Source organism: Oncorhynchus mykiss, chromosome 10 (genome assembly GCF_057628025.1).
Source record: "Oncorhynchus mykiss isolate SJ-2025 chromosome 10, ASM5762802v1, whole genome shotgun sequence".
Lineage (NCBI taxonomy): Eukaryota > Metazoa > Chordata > Actinopteri > Salmoniformes > Salmonidae > Oncorhynchus > Oncorhynchus mykiss.
The window spans coordinates 58021133-58047317 of NC_143031.1; the positions used below are offsets into that span (position 1 = coordinate 58021133).

At 41.8% G+C, this 26185-nt stretch overlaps 1 protein-coding gene across 1 annotated transcript in view; it reads left to right on the forward strand.

The window, feature by feature from the left end:
* Positions 1-2310: 2310 nt before the first annotated feature.
* Positions 2311-26185, forward strand: part of LOC110534329 (alpha-1A adrenergic receptor) — a 31907-nt gene continuing 8032 nt past the window's right edge. The window contains exon 1 of the mRNA XM_021619120.3: positions 2311-3827. Coding sequence (XP_021474795.3) covers positions 2876-3827 — 952 coding nt within the window. The 5' untranslated portion in view covers positions 2311-2875. The remainder of the gene's footprint in view (positions 3828-26185) is intronic.

The following is a 26185-nucleotide window of genomic DNA, read 5'->3' on the forward strand; positions in this document are numbered from 1 at the left end:
GTGACTGACATTGTGTCGTTTGTTACTGCACTATTCTGCATCAGCAGAAAATCACCCAGCATCCGGACCCCTGACAGGCATCATTGAGTCATCTGCTCACAAAAACAGGGGGCTGCAACCAATCAGACGGTGCCCCAACTCTTGGCATATTTTGACTATTGATTGCTGGCGTATGGAAAAGGTTGATGAGTTGGCGCGGTTATGACAGTTATTACTCAGTGAATAGTTACTAAACATGCAATTGTCATACGGGGGAGAAGGGGGAGAAGGGGGGGGGATATAACCATGCACATTGTAATTTGCACACACAAAATATCACACCCCCTTCTCACCCGTACGACACAACGAATCCGAAAGGAACGGAAAGGGAAATATTTTAGACTTGTTTTGAGGATTAACCCAGGATGTGCAGCCTACGGAGTGATTATTTTGAATCAGGTATTATTAAACCATGACCAGTTGGTGGTGATAAAAATGAGATGCAGGACTGTGCTCACTCAGCTCCTCCTTAAACTGACATACTTGTCATACGTCCCCTTGCAATGTGCATAGAAATATATCATTCAATCCTCTTTTGAAGGCAATATCACGGCTAGCCTATATACTCCTCTGCCAAGCATCCTGCTCTATGCTTTTGTGTGTTTTCTCCATTTAGGTATCTTTTGAAATGCAACCGCAAAAAAAGAGGGAGTGCAGATTGAAGCGCAGCACGTGTGTTGCCCCTTGTGAGTCGGCCTACGACTCTGCATTCTGCTTCGCACCATTTTCCCAGAGCTTGTGTCCCCTCCACTGCTCTCCCCCTGAGCTCCCTGGTGACTCGTAACGACCAATCGCCCCCTCCGCACCTCCTTGGGGGACGGCAGCAGCTGCACAGAGTCACTGGGGACTTGGAACTTTACAGCTAGGACCCATGAGGACATTTTCACTCAAACCAACAGCTCTGGGTTGGGGCCATGACTGACAGTGTTATTGTTGAAGTGGTCATTTCAACTCACTTGTGGTTTTGATTTTGCTATGGTTTCAAATATCTCTGACAACAAAATGTAAATAATACAAACACATTTTGTACACTACAAGACCAAAAGAATGTGGACCCCCCCTTCAAATTAGTGGATTCAAATATTTCAGCCACACCCGTTGCTGACAGGTGTATGAAAAAAGGGGACACCGCCATGCAATCTCCATAGACAAACATTGGCAGTAGAATGGCACGTACTGAAGAGCTCAGTGACTTTCAGTGTGGCACCATCATAGGATGCTACCTTTCCAACAAGTCAGTTCTTCACATTTCTGCCCTGCTAGAGCTGCCCCGGTCTACTCAAAGTGCTGTTATTGTGAAGTGGAAACGTATAGTGTAGAAATTGTCTGTCCCGGTTGCAACACTCACTACCGAGTTCCAAACTGCCTCTGGAAGCAACGTCAGCCCAAGAACTGTTCGTCGGGAGCTTCATGAAATGGGTTTCCATGGCCGAGCAGCCTAAGATCATCATGCTCAATGCCAAGCGTTGGCTGGAGTGTTGTAAAGCTTGCAGCCATTGGCCTCTAGAGCAGTGGAAACGCGTTCCCTGGAGTGATGAATCACGCTTCACCATCTGGCAGTCCAATGGATGAATCTGGGTTTGGCGGATGCCAGGAGAACGCTACCTGCCCCAATGTATAGTGCCAACTGTAAAGTTTGATGGAAGAGGAATGGTCTGGGGCTGTTTTCAGGCTAGGCCTCTTAGTTCCAGTGAAGGGAAATCCTAACGCTACAGCATACAATGACATTCTAGACGATTATGTGCTTCTAACTTTGTGGCAACAGTTTGGGGAAGGCCTTTTCCTGTTTCAGCATGACAAAGACCCTGTGCACAAAGCGAGGTCCATACAGAAATGGTTTGTTGAGATCAGTGTGAAATCACTTGACTGGCCTGCACAGAGCCCTGACTTCAACCCCATCGAACACCTTTGGGATGAATTGGAATGCCAACTGCGAGCCAGGCCTAATCTCCCAACATCAGTGCCCGACCTCGCTAATGCTCTTGTGCATGAATGGAAGCAAGTCCCCGCAGAAGAGTGGAGGCTGTTATAGCAGCAAAGGGCAGACCAACTCCATATTAATGCCCATGTTTTTGAATGAGATGTAGTGTATTATATTCTACTGAAGGGTTTAGTTTGCATGTAGTCTGGCTTCGGGTTGTATATGTCAGTGATGTAATACTGAAGTAGTCTAAACATCAACTGAATATTAGGCTATGAGTCAAATCTATACACTGTTGGCTACACTGGAATGCCTGTTGGGTGTGTAGATACGGGCGCGACTCCCTCTTGTGGCGTCGCAGTTATTATGCGACGCCTCACTTAATCCACTTGCTAGGGAGGAGCGCAGGGCTCAGATGCTGGGGTCCTAGGCAGGCTGCGACTCTGTGGTTTGGTTTGGACTTCTCACTAAAAGAATGCCGCCAGTGGAATAGAATCGGACCATCCGGTGCTATTGAGCTACAAAAATATATTTACTGATATTTCATTTGAGATTTTGTGCCATTTTTGCTACCACAAAGAACTCCAAGAATATCCTTGGCTGGAGCAGTCTTCAGTTTAAAAAAATAAGGAATAGTTGATCCTGCATTTTCAGACAGAGGGAAGGTGCTGTTATACCGCATCAGTTTGATTTTGTTGTTGGGGAAAAAATACGCATTTAATAGATTAAACAATCTAGATACCAATGGAGCTTTTCATCAATTGAAGACAATTCACATATGTGAGAAGAATGTTCCATTTCATCTCGTTTTCTTTTAATATCGGAAACAAACAACACTGAACAAAAAAACATTACGAATACCACTTTGTTTTGCCTTGGGATCCAACTATAAAGTTTTCTTTATGGAGTTTCAAAATGACATATTCTAATTTGATGAACGAAAGCAATGACGGAATATATTTTGAAAAAGCTCTCAACGAATCTTTCCTGGACCAAATCTTATTCACAGACAACAGCACCAACTCCACTAGCTGCACCAACATCACCCTGGACCCCCAGGTCATTGCGGTCGGGGTCTTTCTATCGGTGTTCATCTTGGTGGCTATCGTTGGGAACATTTTGGTTATCCTCTCGGTGCTATGCAATAGACACTTACAGACCGTCACGAACTTCTTTATAGTCAACCTGGCCATAGCGGACTTGCTATTGAGCATTATTGTGCTTCCTTTCTCCGCGTCTTTGGAAGTGCTGGGATGCTGGGTGTTCGGCCGGATCTTCTGCAACGTATGGGCAGCGGTGGATGTTCTCTGCTGCACCGCGTCCATCCTCAGCCTCTGTATCATCTCCATAGACAGGTACATCGGGGTCAAACACTGCCTCAAATACCCCACCATCATGACGGAGAAGAAAGCCGCCGTCATTCTGGTGTTGGTCTGGGTCTCCTCCATGGTCATCTCCATAGGACCGCTGCTGGGATGGAAGGAACCGCCGCCGACCGACGAGAGCGTCTGCAGCATCACCGAAGAACCGGGCTATGCCCTCTTCTCCTCGCTCTTTTCCTTCTACCTCCCGCTTATGGTCATCCTAGTGATGTATTTCAGGGTCTACGTGGTGGCCCGGAGGACTACCAAGAGTTTAGAAGCGGGCGTCAAACGGGAAAGAAATAAGTCGATAGAAGTGGTGCTTAGGATACACTGTCGGAGCATGCTGGAGGATACTTCCAAGAGTAAAAACCACCCGTTCCGGAGTTCGCTGTCCGTGCGCTTGATGAAGTTCTCCCGGGAGAAGAAGGCTGCCAAAACCCTGGCGATTGTCGTCGGGATGTTCATCCTGTGTTGGCTCCCGTTTTTCTTTGTTTTACCACTGGGTAAGTGTTGGATTGATTATCAACATTTAAATTGCAATTTATTGAGGCTACAGTTGAATTGGTTGTGTTTTTTTAACCGTATGTAAAATATGTGTCCCACAATCTGCAAATATGTGTCTGCGCTCGCGTGTGTAATCAGTAGGATTCCCTGTAATGATTGACGAGTGTTCACTTCAATGCTGCCTGGATGGAGCCGATCCAACGTGTCCATATTACTCAAATACGATTAAATTACTTTGAAGTTATATCTTGTTCACTGTGCTTATGTATACATATTGAAGTGCACTATTTAGAACATGAAACGTGAAACAAGGATGTTTAAAATTCCTCCAAGTGCATAATTATTATGAGAAGGTTTGCGGGCAGCGTGCAAACTGCCAATACAATACAATCTTTTGATATCTGGAATTGTGAAGTTTTGGGTTTTATTTTTTGCCCCTACTGTAAACGTACAGAGATGACCACTATTGTCTCTGGAAGATCACAATTACGCACGACATATGCTCTGTAATACTGTACTTAAACCAATCATGAATAGTTCTAATTGTGGCATCCGGCATCATCAAACATAACTTCAAGTCCGATATTGCATATACATGTGCAATTCATCGATTTATTGTTCGCAGTCCATAGACATAAAATATAATTCAATGGCGTCATCAGTTGTGCTTAAAGCCCTACTGTTTTGTAGCAGTATGTTGAAGAGCAAAAACAAGCCATTGTAATTCTGTCCTGACATAAAAGTACACTCAAGAAAAACGATTTTATTTATCATAGTGATTAAGGAGTCACATTCAAATATATAATATGCCCCACCAACATTAGACAACTATACAGGAAAAACTCAAATTGCGTAAAGAAGTAAATGAAATCAATGATGAGAGAACTGTCAGATGAACTGACAGCTGACACAGACATGGTGGTGTAGCAGGAAGATGGGCATGTCATGAACCAAGCGGTTGTGAGAACATGCTGAATCATAATTACTATATAAATGAACATGCACCATTTAAATCAACTAAATTGAAAACATTTCATGTTATAAGCTGTGAGTAATCAGTTGCACAACCCTTTTTAGTTAAGATTCCCAAATAGTAGTTTCTAGTCGAATGAAGGTATGAGTTGAGCAAACGTCATTTTAAATTGACCTAATGTTTGACAAAGTTTTCCCAAGTTGGAGCTTGGTTTGGACCAACTAAATTATTTTTGTTCAGGTAACACTTGAGCGGAAAACTTGAGTAAACAGAAAAAAGGATGTGTAACAAGTTAGTTAATAATAATTCGTTGAAATAACTAGAGTTGTGTTGTTGTTTTTTTTACAGTGAATGTATCTACAACAACAGCTCAATAGAAAAAGGAGTCGAAAGGGAGTAGAAGGTGTAAAAACGCAACGCATAGATACACAACACAATATACTATACAGATAATCAAACAGCAATAAAAGCAATGTGTTGGAACCTTAACCGTAAGTGCTAGAACCTTTGGCTGATGATGATTTGAGAAACAAGTAGGTGACTTGTTCACAGAGCAGCAGACGGTCAATAAAATGCTCACGAATAGAAAGGTGCTTTAATGGTGAAATGGGGGTCGGGTGTAGAGATGAGAGGCATAACAGGAGGAAATCAAATGCCACTAATTATGTCAGGTAATAGGTTTTATAAGGAGCATCAATGGGAAAGACTGGGGAATAGCGGAGCCATTTAGGATAACATCCCACTGGGCAAAAACTAGTAGAATCAACATTGTTTCCACGTAATTTCAACCCCACAAAATGATGTGATTGGAAAACTGATTGGATCAACTTAAAAGCATTTCATATTTTTTTCACCCAAATCTTTACCGAAATCCAATGACATGGTGACATTTTTTGTTGAATTCACGTTAGCTGAGAACTGAGTTGCGCAGTAGTATAAAGGCACTGCATCTCAATGCAAGGGGTGTCACTACAGTCCCTGGTTCAAATCCAGGCTGTATCACATCTGGCTGTGGTTGGGAGTCCCGTAGGGCTGCGCACAATTGGCCCAGCATCGACTGGGGTAGGCCGTCATTGTAAATACATATTTGTTCTTTAACTGACTTGCCTAATTAAATAAAGGTTAAATCAATTTAAAAAACAATTACATTTAAAAAAATCTTAACTAGATGTTGATCTGGCGTCTCTGCCCAGTGGGATGTCAAGTAAGAAAGACACACATTGTACACACCAATGGCGGTCAGTGCCATTTAAGATGAGGGAGGACACACCTTTCTTTTCATGAGCATGGCCTTATTTCTCTTACAGCATATTGGATGGCTGTCATTCCCATTCTGTTTACCCAGTTCAATGTAACGTTGATAGGTTTAGGTTTCTACATGATACTCAAATTTTCCCTATACCCATCATGAGGTTGCTACAACCTAGCCTAGGAATGAACGTTTACAACGTAGGTGCACACTGGTCGAGAGAACATTTTAAGGTGACAGAAAGTGACACATGGACAGACAGTGACGCATTCAATACTGCCTTACACAGCCTGCATCTAGCTGATCTAGGGTGTAATCATTAGTCCAACAGTTGCAAACAGAGTGTTTCTATTGGACAAATTCAGGAAAGTTTGTCCCCGTTTCGTTCTGTTTGCTTCTGTTTAAGAAACATTTTTCAACTGAATTTTGCTAAATGAATACACCCCTGATCACACGTAAACACAGTTCCCTTTCATAGCAGCCACGTTGTATTCCTTCTCGCATCTATGCGCTCTCCTCTTCTTACCTTTTCACTTCGCTTGTGGACTCCAATCCACAACACTCCGGCAAAATCTAAAACATTAAAATGCCTATTTACTCTGTTCCATCCGACTGTGCAATCCATTGTCTCATTAGCCCAGCCAGGGAATGTATGAATTTCATCTCCACTATAAAAAGCATCTAGACATTATCTCACACATCTTTTAGACTAACATTTAGTTTTCAACGTCAGAAATTTGTATGAACCTTGTTGTCTGTCTATGACATTTGCAACACTGTTTCAATATTCAAATTCGATCTCCAGCTGCCCCATAGTAATGAACAGGCAGGCAGCATTTCTCAGCCAGTCAAAATCATGAATCAGCCAGCATCATTTTTATGGATATACAGTGCATTCGGAAAGTATTCAGACCACACTTTTTCCACATTTTGTAATGCTACAGCCTTATTTTAAAATGGATTAAATAGTTTTCCCCCCTCATCAATCTACACACAATAACCCATAATGACATAGCAAAAACAGGTTTTTAAATTTTTTTGCAAATGTATCCCCCCAAAAAACATAAATATCAAATTTACATAAGTATTCAGACCCTTTAGTCAGCACTTTGTTAAAGCACCTTTGGCAGTGATTACAGCCTCAAGTCTTCTTCGGTAGGACGCTACAAGCGTGGCACACCTGTATTTGGGGAGTTTCTCCCATTCTTCTCTGCAGATCCTCTCAAAATCTGTCAGGTTGGATGGGGAGCGTCACTGCCCAGCTATTTTCAAGTCTCTCCAGAGATGTTCGATCCTGTTTAAGTCCGGGTTCTGGCTGGGCCACTCAATGACATTGAGAGACTTTTCCCCAAAGTAAATTCCACGTTGTCTTGGCTGCGTGCTGAGGGTTGTTGTCCTGTTGGAAAGTAAACCACCCCAGTCTGAGGTCCTGAGCGCTCTGGAGCAAGTTTTCATCAAGGATCTCTTGATACTTTTCTCTATTCATCGTTCCCTCGATCCTGACTAGTCTCCCAGTCCCTGCCGCTGAAAAACCTCCCTGCAGCATGATGATGCCACCAATCATGCTTCACCATAGGGATGGTGCCAAGTTTCCTTCAAGTGCATAATTATTATGAGAAGGTTGCCGGCAGCGTGCAAACTGCCAATACAAAACACTCTTTTTATATCTGGAATTGTGAGGTTTTTATTTACATTTTTTGCCCCTACAGTAAATGTACGGGAGATGACCACTATTGTCTCTGGAAGATAAATGTAGCAGACTGAGCAAATTCACAATTACTCACAATTACGCAAGACATATGCTAAACCTGTAAGTTAGCCATAGTTAGCTTGCTAGCAAGCTAGCCGGTATGGAAATGGAACATTTAGAACGAACGACTGGGTTGTGTCTCTGGCAACCGAACCGATAGAACGTACGACCAACCGGCTTGGGTAGCAATCTTAGATTTGTGTCGGGACTATATCTTGTGGAAGGATGAAATAGTATGAATAAATTCATCAAAATAACGTTTTATATAAAAATATGTCAATCATTAATTGAATATGTTGGCAACTTGTTGTATAAAAGTGATAATGCCCTTGAAGCCAGTTGTTGGACCTCGACTTTGTCTCGGGTCTAACAACACCGTGCCAATATATCCTCCAAACACTGGCTTCTCGGGCATTATCACTTAAATTAACTAAAGTAAAGTCATAGTAAACATAGTTATTAGCGTGTTTGTAAACCTGCTACAATCCTGCAGTAACGTTACTGTGTATTGTCAGTCAGCAGTTCAGCACTTACACCTTCGGGCCCCGGAGGCATTAAATTAGTAAAACCAAGCTTACTTTGACTTGGAAGAGTGCCAGTGTAACCAGATAGCTAATATAGCATCCCTCTATTTGAGCAGGGTGTTTGAGTAGGTTAAACTAGCTAGCTGCATTAGCTTGCAAAGTAATTGAAATTGAAAATGAAAAAAAAATAGAAAATATTATATCTCTCTCTGTCTCTTGCTTCTTCTTTATTTTGGAAGAAATGTAATTTATGTGTTCAAAACTGGTCAACTATTGTGTTTCTCTCTCTTTGAGTCAACTACTCACCACATGTTATGCACTGCAGTGCTAGCTAGCAGTAGCTTATTCTTTCAGTACTAGATTCAAATCAAATCAAATCTTATTAGTCACATGCGCCGAATACAAAAGGTTCAGACCTTTAAAGTGAAATGCTTACTTACAAGCCCCTAACCGACAGGGCAGTTAAAAAAATATGGATACGAATAAGAGATAAAGGTAACAAGTAATTAAAGAGCAGCAGTAAAAAATAACAATAAATACAGGGGGGTGACGGCACAGAGTCGATGTGCAGGGGCACAGGTTAGTTGAGGTAGTATGTACATGTAGGTAGAGTTAAGTAAAGTGACTATGCATAGATGACAACAGAGCGGGGCAGTGTGAGGAGGGGGGGGGCAATGCAAATAGTCTGGGTAGCCATTTGACTAGCGGTACAGAAGTCTTATGGCTTGGGGGTAGAAGCTGTTAGAAGCCTCTAGGACCTAGACCTGGCGCTACGTTACCGCTTGCCGTGCGGTAGCAGAGAGAACAGTCTATGACTAGGGTGGCTGGAGTCTTTGAAAATGTTTTGGGCCTTCCTCTGACATGCCTGGTATAGAGGTCCTGGATGGCAGGAAGCTTGGCACCAGTGATATACTGGGCTGTTCCCACTACCCTCTGTAGTGCCTTACGGTCGGAGGCCGAGCAGTTGCCATACCAGGCAGTGATGCAACCATGCTCTCGATGGTGCAGTTGTAAAAACCTTTTGAGGATCTGAGGACCCATGCCAAATCTTTTCCGTCTCCTGAGGGGGAATAGGTTTCGTCGTGCTCGCTTCACGACTGTCATGGTGTGCTTGGACCATGTTAGTTTGTTGGTGATGTGGACACCAAGGATCTTGAAGCTCTCAACCTGCTCCCCTGCAGCCCTGTCGATGAGAATGGGGGCGTGCTCGGTCCTCTTTCTCCTGTAGTCCACAATCATCTCCTTTGTCTTGATCATGCTGAGAGAGAGGTTGTTGTCCTGGCTCCACACGGCCATGTCTCTGACCTCCTCCCTATAGGCTATCTCGTTGTTGTCGGTGATCAGGCCTACCACTGTTGTGTAAACAGCAAACTTAATGACGGTGTTGGAGTTGTGCCTGGCCGTGCAGTCATGAGTGAACAGGGAGTACAGGAGGGGGCTGAGCACGCACCCCTGAGGGGCCCACATGTTGAGGATCAGCATGGCGGATGTGTTGTTACCTACCCTTACCAACTGGGGGCGGCCCATCAGGAAGTCCAGGATCCAGTTGCAGAGGGAGGTGTTTAGTCCCAGGGTCCTCGTCTTATTGATGAGCTTTGAGGGCACTATGGTGTTGAACGCTGAGCTGTAGTCAATGAATAGCATTCTCACATAGGTGTTCCTTTTGTCAGGGTGGGAAAGGGCAGTGTAGAGTGCAATACAATAGAGACTGCATCATCTGTGGATCTGTTGGGGCGGTATGCAGATTGGAGTGGGTCTAGGGTTTCTGGGATAATGGTGTTGATGTGAACCATGACCAGCCTTTCAAAGCACTTCATGGCTACAGACGTGAGTTCTACGGGTCGGTAGTCATTTTGGCCGGTTACCTTAGTGTTCTTGGGCACAGGCACTACGGTGGTCTGCTTTAAACATGTTGGTATTACAGACTCGGATAGGGAGAGCTTGAAAATATCAGTGAAGACACTTGCTAGTTGGTCAGCACATGCTCTGAGTACACGTTCTAGTAATCCGTCTGGACTTGCAGCCTTGTCTAAAGATCTTACTCTCATCGGCTGCGGAGTGCGTGATCACACAGTCTTCCAGCTGGTGCTTTCATGCATGTTTCAGTGTAGTAGTTTAGCTCGTCTGGTAGGCTCGTGTCACTCCGACGAGCGTCAGAGCCGGTGTAGTACGACTCGATCTTAGTTCTGTATTGATGCTTTGCCTATTTGATGGTTCGTTGGAGGGCATAGCGGGATGTCATTTAAGCTTCCGGGTTAGAGTCCCGTCCTTGAAAGCGGCAGCTCTAGCCTTTATCTCATTCATTCTCTGATCCTTTGATTGGGTGGAAAACATGTCAGTTCATGCTGCAAGAGCTCTGATAGGTCTGATAGGTTGGAGGATGTCCTCCGGAAGTTGTCATAATTACTGTGTAAGTCTATGGAAGTGGGTGAGAACCATGATCATCCTTTCTCATCCATTGTTTACAGTATGTATCAGGAAAATGATTCCAAGCACTTCATTAGAAAACCAGTTCCACCTAGCGCTCAATTTTTGGGCCTCAGTTCTAAAACTCTTAACAACAGAACAATAGAACAAATGGACTGTGCCCCCAAGACCAACAAAAGATTTTAGAGATGGGCAATTCTAATAGCAATATTCTGGCAAGCATTGCTTTTGGAACAATGGGGGAGTTTAGTCAGGCACCATATAGTTTAGAGAGGGAGGCATCTTTTAGAGGACAGCTACTAACTTTGCAATAGGGCTTTCTTTTAATGGGAAATCCTTTTCGCACCACAGGTGTTAGGTTTAGCCAGAAAAGTGTGTTTAAAACCATTGGGGATTTCCGTGTCAATGGACCATTGTTTGTAACATTCTTCTCATATAGAGCAAGCCACCACAGCCTTGTTTTGTATAAGCCTACACGTAACATGCTATGCCTACTAATCAACTTGAGTTCCTTAGATTTAATTTCATCCAATCCCCCGGAATGTTATTGTGCATACTTTGAGGTTGGTTGGCTGATAGCATCTTTTGGCTCAGACCCAACCAGCACGCTCTGCTACTTGTGCCAGGCTAGCTGTGCCTCCCCCCAGCCCCCCAGCACCAGCCTTCCAACCTCCCAGCTTCTCAGTCCTCCAGCCCTCCAACTTCCAGTCCCTCAGTCCCCAGCTCCCCAACCCTGATTCAATTACTTTTAAGTTACATATCTCTTTCACTCTGCTTATGTTTACGTATTCCAAGAGCACTATTTAGAAAGTGAAATATTAAACAAGGATGTTTAAATTTCATCAGCACGAAAGAGAGTCTATTAAGAGAGATGGGTAACTCTAATTGTGGTATTCAGGCCGCTGACTCCAGGAACTTAACGGTCCACTGCCATTAGAACAGCTGTAATTGAACTTCATTAGAGTGGGGGGTTTCCCCCCCCCCCCCCCCCCTCTTCCTCACACGCCCAACAGCCAGGATGGGGGGGAAGAAAAAGGATGGGGGGGAAGGGAGGAAGTAAAGATGGCACCAATCCACACGTACAATACCCCTCTCATTTTTTTGTTCTCTCCCCCCTTCTCTCTCAAAACCTACCTTTCCTCTCGGCCTTTCCTCTCCATGTCTCTGAGTTATCCTTTGCATGTAATGGCTTGGTAGACTGAAGTGAGAAACATGGCTTGGTAACCTCTTGATAGTGCACAGAGCGAGGAAGGCAGCGACCAAGACAGGGCGCAACAATAAATCCACAATAAGCAACCACTGAAGGCATTGTCATTATCTTAGGCTAAACAAATGTGACACTGATGATGCTCATAACTACGTTTCTGTGGCTCCAGTCCACATGACACATCTATTTGTGTTGGAACACAAGCTTCAGAATTTGTCTGAACACACAAACGCACACGCACACAAACACGCACACAAACACGGACACAAACACGCACACAAACACGCACACAAACACAAACACATATGCACGCACACACACACACACACACACACACACACACACACACACACACACACACACACACACACGCACACACACACACACACAGCCTTAGTTACCAAAGTCTTTCAAATGTCATCACCTCACCACTCAAATGTTGAGTAACCCTCGAATTCTAGGAATAGAGAGCAGTTCAAAAGAGATCACGTTTTACACTTCATACACGAGCCTTATCGCTGTAGGAATGTCAGTGTTAATGTGGTGGAGACACTGCGACAGACTGACAGCAAGAAAAAATAATGGAATACAGTCAGCCCAACGTTTGACTTCTTCCCATAAACCAAATGTCAGTGCTGTCCATAAGTCTAATCTAAAACTGAGAAAATATCAACTTTGGGGCCGTGTGCTGTTAATGTCGAGGAACAAAACAAACAAGACATTTTGAGGCCAAATGTCTCTACCTTAAGGAGATAAACTAGTGATATACTGTATTCAGTATCCAATGTGTACAGTAATGTGACAGAAACCTTGATAAAGGATACACATTACAAACATTAGTATTACAACTCTAACCATGTTCTGTAGATATCCAAACTCAATCATTTTACAAACTGAACAGACACGTTGTACGTAATCTGAAACTGTAGTTACGTATCGGTTCTGATTGTTACAAAGGCATCTGATGATGGCCTCAACACCACTATCAAAATGTTATTGAGGACACTGATGTTGTAAGGAAGGAGGCCTTTGACTCCAAGCAAAACAAGACTACTGTATAGATTTGTCCCAAATGACACCCCGTTTCCTACATAGTGCATTACTTTGTCCAGAGCCATATGGGTCAAACATAGTACGCTATATAGGGAATAGGGTGCAATTTGGGACATACCCCATGACTAATATGTTGTTGTGCTTTTTTCCCATGATGCCACTGAGAATATCCCCATAACCGTGGTGGGGGAGAGGTGGGAGGGGGCAAAGGGAGCTCTGCTTTGCCAAAGGAAATAATTAGCTCAGGAAAAACAGGCCTGTCCGATATTATCTTTGAGGGGATTTTTTTTTATTTTTAATTTCACATTCTTGATAGGTCTTGAGAAGACTCTGGCCAATAGCGAGAGGGGCTTTGCCAGTTGTTTCTCTCATCATGTATTTGAAAGAAGACAGATTGTGAGGGCTTGTCCAATTTAGCAGGTTGTGTCCACCAATAGACGACCTCTGTAAGCATAGTTTTACCCTTCCCCCTTGGCTATATATATAGTGATCATTGTTGGTCCAATTTTCAACCTGCTGTAGGCCTATCAGACGCAACAACAATTATTCTAACGTACATCTTTTTTTGTACGGCCAAATTTTTTGTACGGTTACACTTAAGAGGATATCTGTCCTTTTGTACAGAGAAGGATGCTTCTTAGCACTTCTAAGCACTTTTGCAATCAACTCCTTTCTCCGTTGCACTGATCCGTTCACTCCGATTCATAATGGGCCACTATTGCCAGAAACCATCAGAGTGAAAAGAGAATGTTGAATCAGAGTGGGTCCCACTATGTCCTCCTGTGCTTTTCTCAGCCACATCTCTATAGGACATCCAAAGTCAGTAGTCTGGACCAAGCATCTTATAACTCACCTTGAACACAACCTAAGGCAGACTTAAAGGGATCCTTCATCCAAATAACGAAATGACACATTGGTTTCTGCGTCTGGGGTTGAACTATACCTGTACTGCTCTCTTGAAAACGCATACCCTATAAAGGCTTACAGAAGGTGTAAGTAAATACAGGAAGTTAGTGAGAAACACATGGCAGGAGGCTCAATCAAGGTAGTCGTCTTGACTTCTTTCTTATGTCATTCTCGTTGGCACAAAACGTTTTTAAAAAGTGTTGATAGGGGATAGAATGCGGTTGGACCATCAGATATTTGGCATATACATTACTCTTACTGAGTTTCCACGAGGGTGAGGATGTTGGAAATGTAACTAAAGCCTGTTGGATGATAACTTTTTACTTTTAACTAGGACAGAGAAAGGTATACCTGAATGTTTTTGTGACTTAACAGAGGTACAGCAAATCCGCTTTGACTTTGAAAAAGCTTTTGATAAAGTACGACTGAAGTTTAAATATACACTACCGTTCAAAAGTTTGGGGTCATTTTGACATTTACTTGCTTTTGAAAGAAAAGCAAATGTTTTGTCCATTAAAATAATATCAAATTGAGCAGAAATACAGTGTAGACATTGTTAGTGTTCTACATGACTATTGTAGCTGGAAATGTAAGATTTGTAATGGAATACCTACATAGGCATACAAAGGCCCATTATCAGCAACCATCACTCCTGTGTTCCAATGGCACGTTGTGTTAACTAATCCAAGTTTATCATTTTAAAATGCTAATTGATCATTGGAAAACCCTTTTACAATTATGTTAGCACAGCTGAAAACTGTTGTCCTGATTAAAGAAGCAATATAACTGGCCTTCTTTAGACTATTTGAGTATCTGGAGCATCAGCATTTGTGGGTTAGATTACAGACTCAAAATGGACAGAAACAAATAACTTTCTTCTGAAACTCATCAGTCTATTCTTGTTCTGAGAAATGAAGGCTTTTCCATGAGAGAAATTGCCAAGAAACTGAAAATCTAGTACAACACTGTGTACTACTCCCTTCCCAGAACAGCGCAAACTGGCTCTAACCAGAATAGAAAGAGGAAAGGCAGGCCCCGGTGCACAACTGAGCAAGAAGACAAGTACATTAGAGTGTCTAGTTTGAGAAACAGATGCCTCACAAGTCCACAACTGGCAGCCTCATTAAATAGTACTTGCAAAACACCAGTCTCAACGTCAACAGTGAAGAGGCGACTTTGGGATGCTGGCCTTCTAGGCAGAGTTGCAAAGAAAAAGCCATATCTCAGACTGGCCAATAAAAAGAAAGCGTTAAGATGGGCAAAAGAACACAGATACTGGACAGAGGAAGATTGGAAAAAAGTGTTATGGACAGACAAATCTAAGTTTGAGGTGTTCGGATCACACAGAAGAACATTCGTGAGACGCATAAAAAATTAAGATGCTGAAGGAGTTTCTTGACACCATCTGTCAAGCATGGTGGAGGCAATGTGAAGTTCTGGGGGTGCTTTGGTGGTGGTAGAGTGGGAGATTTGTACAGGGTAAAGGGGATCTTGAAGAAGGAAGGCTATCACTCCATTTTGCAACGCCATGCCATACCCTGTGGACGGTGCTTAATTGGAGCCAATTTCCACCTACAACAGGACAATGACCCAAAGCACAGCTCCAAACTATGCAATAACTATTTAGGGAAGATGCAGTCAGCTGGTATTCTGTCTATAATGGAGTGGCCAGCACAGTCACCGGATCTCAACCCTATTGAGCTGTTGTGGGAGCAGCTTGACCTTATGGTATTGTGTGCCCATCAAGCCATCAAGCCAATCTAAATTGTGGGAGGTGCTTCAGGAAGCATGGGGTGAAATCACTTCAGAATCCCTCAACAAATTGACAAATAGAATGCCAAATGTCTGCAAGGCTGCAATTGCTGCAAATGGAGGATTCTTTGACGAAGGCAAAGTTTGAAGGACACAACTATTATTTCAATTAAAAATCATTATTTATAACCTTGTCAACATCTTGACTGTATTTCCTATTCATTTTGTGCAACTCATTTCATGCATGTTTTTATGGAAAACAAGGACATTTCTAAGTGACCCCAATCTTTTGAATGGTGGTGTAAATGTCTGGAACATTTCAATTTTGGAGAATCTCTTATAAAATGGGTTAAAATCATATATAGTAACCCTAGGTGTAAAATCGTAAATAATGGCTATTTCTCATAAAGTTTTAAACTGTCAAGAGGAGTAAAACAAGGTTGTCCACTATCGGCATATCAATTTTTTTTATGGCCATCGAAATGTTGGCTATTAAAATCAGATCCAACAATAATATCAAGGGATTTAGAAATACAGGGCTTAAAAACAAAGGTATCAGGTATGCTGATGATTCATGTATTCTTTTAAATACAACATTTGGATTCCTCCACAGCCTCATAGAGGATCTAGTTAATTGTTCTAACTTCTCTGGATTACCAAATTATGTATTGGAACACTAAAAAATACAACTTTTACATTGCCATGTAGTTTACCAATAAAATGGTCTGATGGTGATGTGGATATACCCGGTATACATATCCAGAAATAAATAAATAATCTCACTCCAATACATTTTAATAGAAAGTTAGAAAAAATAAATAAGCTACCATAAGCTATCATGGCTACCATGGCTACCATGGAAACGTAAATACCTTTATATGTGTGTAAAAATCACCCTGATTAACTTTTTAGTCATATCCCAGTTTACCTATTTGCTAATGGTCTTGCCTAAAACTAGCAAACAGTTTTTTTAAATTATGTGAGAAAAAAATATTCAAGCCAGACAAAATTAAACGGGCCTATTTATATAATGAATATGAATTCGGAGGGCAGAAATGATAAAATATTACAGAATTAGACCTCTCACTAAAGGCTTCAGTCATACAAAAGTTATACTTAAAACCCAAACTGGTTCTCTAGCAAATGTCTCACCCTATGTTCAAGAAAGGCCTTTTTCCCTTTATTCAGATTACAACCTACTACTTTCCGTTATTTGGAAAGGAATTAATCTCCCAAATATTGCTATTTTTAAAACAAGACATAGAAAGTTGGTTGCAATTTCAATTTAATCCACCAGAAAAGACAGAACAAATACTACAACAAATATTGTGGTTAAAATCAAATATACTAATTGGTAAAAAATGTAATAAAAAAAAGGTATAATGTTCATAAATAGGACTGGTGGAGTTATGTCCGGACGACTGTGTGATCATGCTCTTTGTAGCCGATGTGAGTAAGACCTTTAACCTCTACAGGATCGGTCCCCCCGTGGGACGGTTGAGCTAACGTAGGCTAATGTGATTAGCATGAGGTTGTAGAAAACATGAACATTTCCCAGGACATAGACCTATCTGATATGGGCAGAAAGCTTAAATTCTTGTTAATCTAACTGCACTGTCCAATTTACAGTAGCTATTACAGTGAAAGAAGACCATGCTATTGTTTGAGGAGAGTGCACAGTTATGAACTTGAAAATGTATTAAACAGGTCAACATTCACAAGGCCGCAGGGCCAGATGCATTAACAGGACGTGTACTCCGAGCATGCGCTGACCAACTGGCAAGTGTCTTCACTGACATTTTCAACCTCTCCCTGTCTCTCCCTGTCTATAATACCAACATGTTTCAAGCAGACCACCACAGTCCCTCTGCCAAAGAACACTAAGGTAACCTAGCTAAATGACTACCGACCCGTAGCACTCACATCTATAGCCATGAAGAGCTTTTGAAAGGCAAAAAAGGAAAGAAAAGGAATTTTTCCCCGAAAGGTCATGGCCCACATCAACACCATTATCCCAGTAACCCTAGACCCACTCCAATTTGCATACCGCCCCAACAGATCCACAGATGAATCAATCTCTATTGCACTCCACACTGCCCTTTGCCACCTGGACAAAAGGAACACCTATGTGAGAATTCTCTGCATTGACTACATCTCAGCGTTCAACACCATAGCTAAGGACCCTGGGACTAAACATCTCCCTCTGGCACATGGTGTATGAACTGATACGCAAAACGACGCCGGATTCAAAACGACGCCGGATTCAACAATTTAAACTCAATTTAAATTGTTGTACAAAATTCTTGCAACCAATATAATGTTATTTATATGGGGATACAACCTTTCCAGCTCTACAGATTTTGCTGCGAAGAGGCAGAATCATTAGATCATTTGTTTTAGTACTGTCCATATGTAGCTTGTTTTTGGTCACAGGTCCAGGAATGGCTGAAGAATTGCAACATTTACCTGGAGCTAACCCTGCAGATAACACTACTGGGCTTTCTGAAAAGTCATAGTCAATCGATGAATAATATAGGAATACTTTTAACAAAATAAAATATTTTCAATTTACATTCTCTAGAGAAATGAGAATAGAAAGGTTCAGAACGTTTGCGAAACATCACAGCACAGTTGAAAAATATATGGCAAATAGAAATCCAATATGGATGGTGTTAAGAGATAGATGGGAGGGGTTGAATGGAGCTGAAGGTTGGGACAACTAATAACAACAAGATAACTAATATAAAACATACTGTGCTCGTAAAAACGTATATAGGTTAAGAACCTTTTTGAAAGAGCACAGTTTGAAAGATATGGCAAACAGAAATCAAACTGGATGGACATCAGAAATAGAATGGGTTGAGAGGTTGAGGGTCGAGGAAGGAAAGGTGTAAAAACAAACAAAGTAGAACTATTGTAAAATAGACTTTATCCATAAAATGTATATAGTATGTATAAGCTGGAAATGCATGTCTAAGCGTTGTTGTTCACTAGGGTTGGAGGGTAATAAAGGAAATATATATTTTTTAAAGATATGTACATATATGTATGTACTGTATATGTATTTATATGTATGAATGTATGTGTAAATGTATGTGTAAATGTATGTATGTATGTATGTGTATGTATGTATATTTGTATATCAAATATATTGGGGATTGGAAGTAATGCAGACAATTACATTGATGGAAGCTACAATCTATCTGCAATATTAAAGCTGATCAACCCCCTAAAAAAACAACAATGTTGTATTCAAAGTATCTAAGTATCATATGGCCCAGCCAGCTCCATCAGCCAGACCTGTAGGTGACTCACCCCTAGTGAGTGGTGCCTGTCAAAGCTTGCACAACACTCACACAACACTGCACAGTCCTTTGTAGCCCTCTCCACTCAAGGTTTCAATTACAAAGCATGGATTCATAGAACAATGACCTTTACTTTGAGTGTCGTCTTCAATAAAGTAATCCTCTCCCCCAACACTACACCACAGTTGATTGACAGGAAGCTCATTTACATATTGGAAATGGCTGACATGCAGAATAGTATCCGGTAACACTTAACGTAAAGCCTGCTGTTATAATGCTTTATAACTTTTTATAAGCATGTACTGTATGAGCCATTATAAGTCTTACAATGCATTATAACTCTATGATAACGCATTATATCTGCTGGCTCTAAGTGTTACAGAGATTCTCCTGGAAGTAGGAATATTACCGCTAAGACGTCATCAGCTCCTCACAACCTGCATTTTTCAAAGCATTCAACTCTTCACTTTAATTGATGTATACAGTGCCTTCAGAAAGTATTCACACCCTTGACTTTTTCTGCATTTTGCTGTGTTACCGCCTGAATTTAAAATGGATTCAACTGCGATTACTTTTGTCACAGGCCTACACATGTTACCCCATAATGTCCAGGTGGAATTATATTTTTTAGAAATGTCTTGAGTCAAGTAAGTATACAACCCCTTTGTTGTGGCAAGCTTAAATAAATTCAGTTGTAAACATTTGCTTAACAAGTTAGATAAATTGCATGGACTCACTCTGTGTGCAATAACAGTGTTGAACATGATTTTGGAATGACTACCTCATCTCTGTACCCCAACACATACAATTATCTGTAAGGTACATCAGTTGAGCAGTGCATTTCATATACAGATTCAACCACAAAGACCAGGGAGGTTATCCAATGCCTAGCAAAGGAAGGTGCCTATTCGTAGATGGGTAAAAAAAAAAAGCAGACATTGAATACATCCCTTTGAACATAGAATGAAGTTATTAAATACACTTTGGATGGTGTATCAATACACCCAGTCACTACAAAGATACAGGCATTCTTCCTAACTCTGTTGGAGGAAGGAAAACCGCTCAGGGATTACAAAATGATTTTAAAACAGTTACAGTTTAATGGCTATTATAGGAGAAAACGGAGGATAGATCAACAACATTGTAGTTACTCCACTACACTAAATGACAGATTGAAAAGAAGGAAGCCTGTACAGAATAAAAGTATTCCAAAACATGCATCCTGTTTGCAATAAGGCAATAAAGTACATTCAAATTCACCTTTCAGCAGGACAATAACCTAAAACACATGGCCAAATACACCTTGGAGTTGCTTCCCAAGACGACTTTGAATGTTCCTGAGTGGCCTAGTTACAGTTTTGACTTAGATGGGCTTGAAAATCTATGTCAAGGCTTGAAAATGGCTGTCTAGCAATGATCAACAACCAACTTGACAAATAATTGACAAATGACGGAGTCATTCATGATTCACCAAACCATATTTTGAAAGAGGAAGCAACTTACTTTAAGCATATTTTTTTATTTAAGTTCCTCCATCTCTACTAACTGAAGTTAATTGAAAGGATACAAAAAAAAAATGAATAGTGAAAAATTAACAGCTATACAAAAAAACTCACTGATGCCTAATTACAGAGGAGGAACTTCTAGATGCAATTAAAGCCTTCAAGTCCAGGGGAACTCCTGGGCTGGATGGTATACTGTACCAGTTGAGGTAAAATACCAGTCAAAAGTTTGGACATACCTAGAAACCAGATTTTCTACAATCCAGGTGTGCAAAGCTCTGCCAAAGCTGATTCTAATATGTATTGACTCAGGGGTGTGAATAATTATGTAAATTAGATATTTCTGTATTTCATTTTCAATAAATGCGCTAAAATTTCTAAAAACATGTTTTCACTTTGTCATTATGGAAAATTGTGTAGATGGGCAATTAAAAAAAAATTGTAAGACAAAATGTGCAATAAGTCAAGGAGTATGACTACTTTCTGAAGGCACTGTAGGGCTGGGACTCTGTGAACTCTTTTAAACGGTCACGATTGAACTTTTCAAAACCATATCCTCACAAAAGACTAAAACAAAACATCTTATCGACAGAGAAGCTCCACATAAAAGAGACTCCACCATCTCCTAAAAGCAGCTAAAGTACTATGAAGTAGTTAATCATCTCCCGCTGCTGATGTGGTCATGGCAACAGCGGCGATGTGTCAAGGCAACAAGCCAATTCAACCCAGGCACTTCCTAAGCAGCATATGACTTGTGACTACAATCGGAAGTCATTGCTCACAGTTGTCATTTTGCCAATTAGAATCAATACACAACTACTTTTTCCATGATGTGTTGTGTCTGATAGTTCATTTTAATGCTGTGTTGTTGTGTTGAACTAGTTAGCAGTGAAGCCTTTGGGAAGAACAGGACCAAAAGGACATAAAGCTCTCCTTCTGGCAAATGTAAATTGGCGTGACTCAATCTTGAAACACGATTCCTAGCTCCACACCAGATGAAAGCCAATCTCAAACTGGGCAGTTGAGGGCAGACTAGGGGAAGGAGGGTAGATGATACATACCCCCTGCGGCAAAGTTAATAGTGTGTGCATGCGAATGTGAATAATGCATCTGTGTGTACTGTACACACAACAGACCTGGGTCTGAAATCTTTTCATATACTTAGAACGTTCTCTTGAATCTGCCTGGAGTGCCAGATGGGCACACTTTAGGGACTTTTTCATTGGTTCCATTGCACCAGGCAAGCTCAATAACAGTAAGTAATAGATTTGAAAGATTTGAAATAGTCTTCGAACTATTGTATATTTCCCCAAAACGGCAGAAAAGAGGATGTACTGTATACAACACACTGATCATTGTATCTTTGTTTCATCATCAGCCTTCTACATAAAGTACACAACACTAACAACGAGGAAAAACACAGCACGCCTCAAACAATGAACCACGAGTTACTTTCACTCTGTCTACATCACCCACCTAATGATACCGTGGCTTCCTGTGGGGCCCCTTGTAGGGCCCTCTCTAACAACAGTACAGTAGTAGCCTAATGGGCCTCATACATCCAACAACAGTACAGTAGTCTATAATGGTGTCATCAGTCAGATCCCACACAGGGGGTCTTCTGGTTCTTTAAAGGAATATTTATGTTCAGTAATGCCCCAAACATCCTGTGTGGTGGTGGTGGATTCCTCAGGGCAACACTAGCTCACCAATTACCCATTACATACAAGCACATGCAAACACACCCATTACCCATTGCACACAAGCACATGCAAACACATCAATTACCCATTGCACACAAGCACATACAAACACACCAATTACCCATTGCACACACACACACACACACACACACACACACACACACACACACACACACACACACACACACACACACACACACACACACACACACACACACACACACACACACACACACACACACACGCACACGTATGCACACACACACCCATCTTGTCCAAAGGAACGCGCTTTCATCTCAGAGGCCTGATTACCCACAAATTACCGCCATGCTGGCCAAGAGAGGGTGCCTGTTGTGACCCTATGTCAGGTTGTTAAAGCTACTCCAGTGGAAGACGCTGGGTGATAATAACCTCTCCTCTCCTCCCTCACTGCGCTACCTCCCTTCCTGTCCACTTGCAAGTGTCCCTCTCTTTCGTTATTTATACCTTTGCTACTGATATTGTGCCTGTGAAGCCGGAGCAACTCTGACAATTTATCACGTGTCTGAGGGTGTGTGTGTGTTTTCCTCATGAGGATAGTAAAACAAGTAACATTTGGACAACATTTCACCTGTCCCCACAAGTAAAAAGGCTATTTTAGGCTTAGGGGTTAGATTTAGGGATATATTTAGGGTTAGGGTCAGGGGTAAAAGTAAGGCGGTATGGTCCAGTACAGCGTCCCAGCAAAATAAATAGTGTGGGTATGCCGTACCGGTAAAACACAATTTAACAACGGCGCCGGAAAGGAAGGCTGACCTCTTACGTGTCCCCAACCGATTGTGTTTATTTGTTTGTTTATTTGCGTTGTTTGTAACTTATTTTTTAACTTATTTTGTACATAATGTTGCTGCTACTTATAACCGAAAATAACTTCTGGACATCAGGACTGCGATAACTCACCATGGATTTGCAGAATCTTTTTTTGCCCTTTAACGAGTCGGACGAGTAGGAAGCAAATTATATACTGCTTTCTGGGGAACAGGCCCAGATCCCCGTGATTTGCGTGAAGAGGAGGCGGAGAAAAAGGGGCCAGAGAGCGGGCTGCCTTCTGAGAATTCGTAGGCGATCGAATAAACCCACACTTCCTTCCATTCTGCTAGCAAATGCACAATCTTTGGAGAATAAAATCGATGACCTACACGGAATATTAAACTACCAACGGGACATTCAAAACTGTAATATGTTATGCTTCACGGAGTCGTGGCTGAACGACGACAATATCAACATACAGTGGGCTGATTATATGCGGTACCGGCAAGATAGAACAGTGGCTTCTGATAAGACAAGGGGTGGCGGACTATGTATTTTTGTAAATAACAGCTGGTGCACGATATCTAAGGAAGTCTCAAGCTATTGCTTGCCTGAGGTAGAGTATCTCATGATAAATTGTAGATCACACTATCTAGCTAGAGAGTTTTCATCTGTATTTTTCATAGCTGTTTTACATACCACCACAGACTGAGGCTGGCATTTAAGACAGCATTGAATGAGCTGTATTCTGCCATAAGCAAATAGGAAAACGCCCACCCAGAGGCGGCACTCCTAGTAGCCAGGGACTTTAATGCAGGGAAATTGAAATCCTATCAACATGTTAAATGTGCAACTAGAGGGAAAAAACACTCTGGACCACCTTTACTCCACACACAGAGATGCATACAAAGCTTTCCCTCACCCTCCATTTGGCAAATCTGACTATAATTCTATCCTCCTGATTCCTGCTGTCGTGTCTTTGGCTATGCCGGATTAAGTGATATGACATGCTATTCTATAAAATAATTTCTCCGTAATTAATATTACCTGAGTGAGCTAATCATGTAAATATAATTAATTAACTAGAGAGTCGGGCACCACAAAATAATATTTATAGAGCTGTTATCTTCCGAATAAACTCTTAAAGACCTAGTACTATTTTACATCAATAGCAGTCAATATTAATCGTCATCTTAATTCAGTCTCATCTGAAAGTTGCAAATTCTTGGTTATCTGCACAAACCGTGGCTAACAATTTGAATCAGCAATACAAAATTGGGTTTAATCATTTATTTACTAAATACCTAACTAATCACACAGAATTACACATACACATAATTAAATCATAACTTGATTACAAATTACGTCATAAAGGAAAACGTCCCTAGTGGGCGGAACAGATATGACAGCTGGTTACACAAAAGAAAAGGGGCTGGGTTTGAGTGAAAGAGCGGGAAGACTGAGGAATAAAAGGCGAAGCTGTGCTATCGTAAATACAGTATCTTATGCATTCTAAATTACCGGCCATTTGGAAAAGGAAAATGCAATAAATATTTACTCTGAGTTGCACTTCGGTTGTTTGGTGGTAGATGGAAGGCCGTATTGCCCAAACGAGTCCTTTGAAGAATGTCTATGGTTGTCAATTGGATACGTTGTAGTAACGTCGTTGTGTGGTAGACAGGATACTCTGTCTGTTCCTTCCTAAACTGCCTCATCCCATCACGAATAATTTCATATTCAAACATTTAAATTGAACAACAATTCCATGTGAATCCGATAACTCTGATGTGTAGACTTTCCACTGTAGAGTTTATGTAATCTTGTCATTGATGAGAATGTCTCAGATGACAACCGAACTTACATCATATTCATTAAGTACCACCGCATATATTCCGTTGGTCGGATTACCAGAATATAATTAATTTCCCCCCACCTTCTGATGTTCACAGAATCTCTAAGTTAACCAAGGGTTTTGCAAATTTAACATCAGTAGGGTAGAGAGAGGAAAATGTGGGGAAGAGGTATTTATGACTGTCATAAACCTAACCCCCAGGCCAACGTCATGACACTGCTTACAAGCAAACATGTAAGCAGGAAGCACCAGTGACAAGATCAATAGAAAAAGTGGTCAGATGAAGCAGATGCTAAGCTACAGACTGTTATGCTAGCACAGACTGGAATATGTTCCGGGATTCTTCCGATTGCATTGTGGAGTACACCACATCAGTCATTGGCTTCATCAATAAGTGCATTGATGACGTCGTCCCCACAGTGACCACACATACATATCCCAACCAGAAGCCATGGATTACAGGCAACATTCACACTGAGCTAAAGACTAGAGCTGTCACTTTAAAGGAGCGGGACTCTATCCCGGAAGCTTATAAGAAATCCCGCTATGCCCTCGGACAAAACATCAAACAGGCAAAGATTCTATACAGGACTAAGATCAAAATGTACTACACCGGCTCTGACGCTCGTTGAATGTGGCAGGGCTTGCAAACCATTCCAAACCAGACTACAAAGGAATCACATCCGAGAGCTGCACAGTGACACAAGCCTACCAGACGAGCTAAACTACTTATATGCTCGCTTCGAGGCAAATAACACTTAAACATGCATGAAAGCACCAGCTGTTGCGGAAGACTGTGTGATCACGCTCTTCGCAGCCAATATGAATAAGACCTTTAAACAGGTCAAAATTCACAAGGCCGCAGGACCAGATGGATTACCAGGATGTGTACTGCGAGCATGTGCTGACCAACTGGCAGGTGTCTCCACCTCTCCACCTCCAGCCTCTCCCTGTCTGAGTCTGTAATACCAACATGTTTTAAGCAGACTACCATAGTGCATGTGCCCAAGAACACTAAGGTAACCTGCGTAAATGACTACCGACCCGTAGCACTCACATCTGTAGCCATGAAGTGCTTTGAAAGGCTGGTCATGGCTCATATCAACACCATTATCCCAGAAACCCTAGACCCACTCCAATCTGTATACCGCCCTAACAGATCCACAGATGATGCAATCTCTATTCAACTCCAAACTGCCCTTTCCCACCTGGACAAAAGGAACATGTGAGAATGCTATTCATTGACTACAGCTCAACGTTCCACACGATAGTGTCCTCAAAATTCATCAATAAGCAAAGGACCCTGGGACTAAACACCTCCCTCTCCAACTGGATCCTGGACTTCCTGACGGGCCTCCCCCAGGT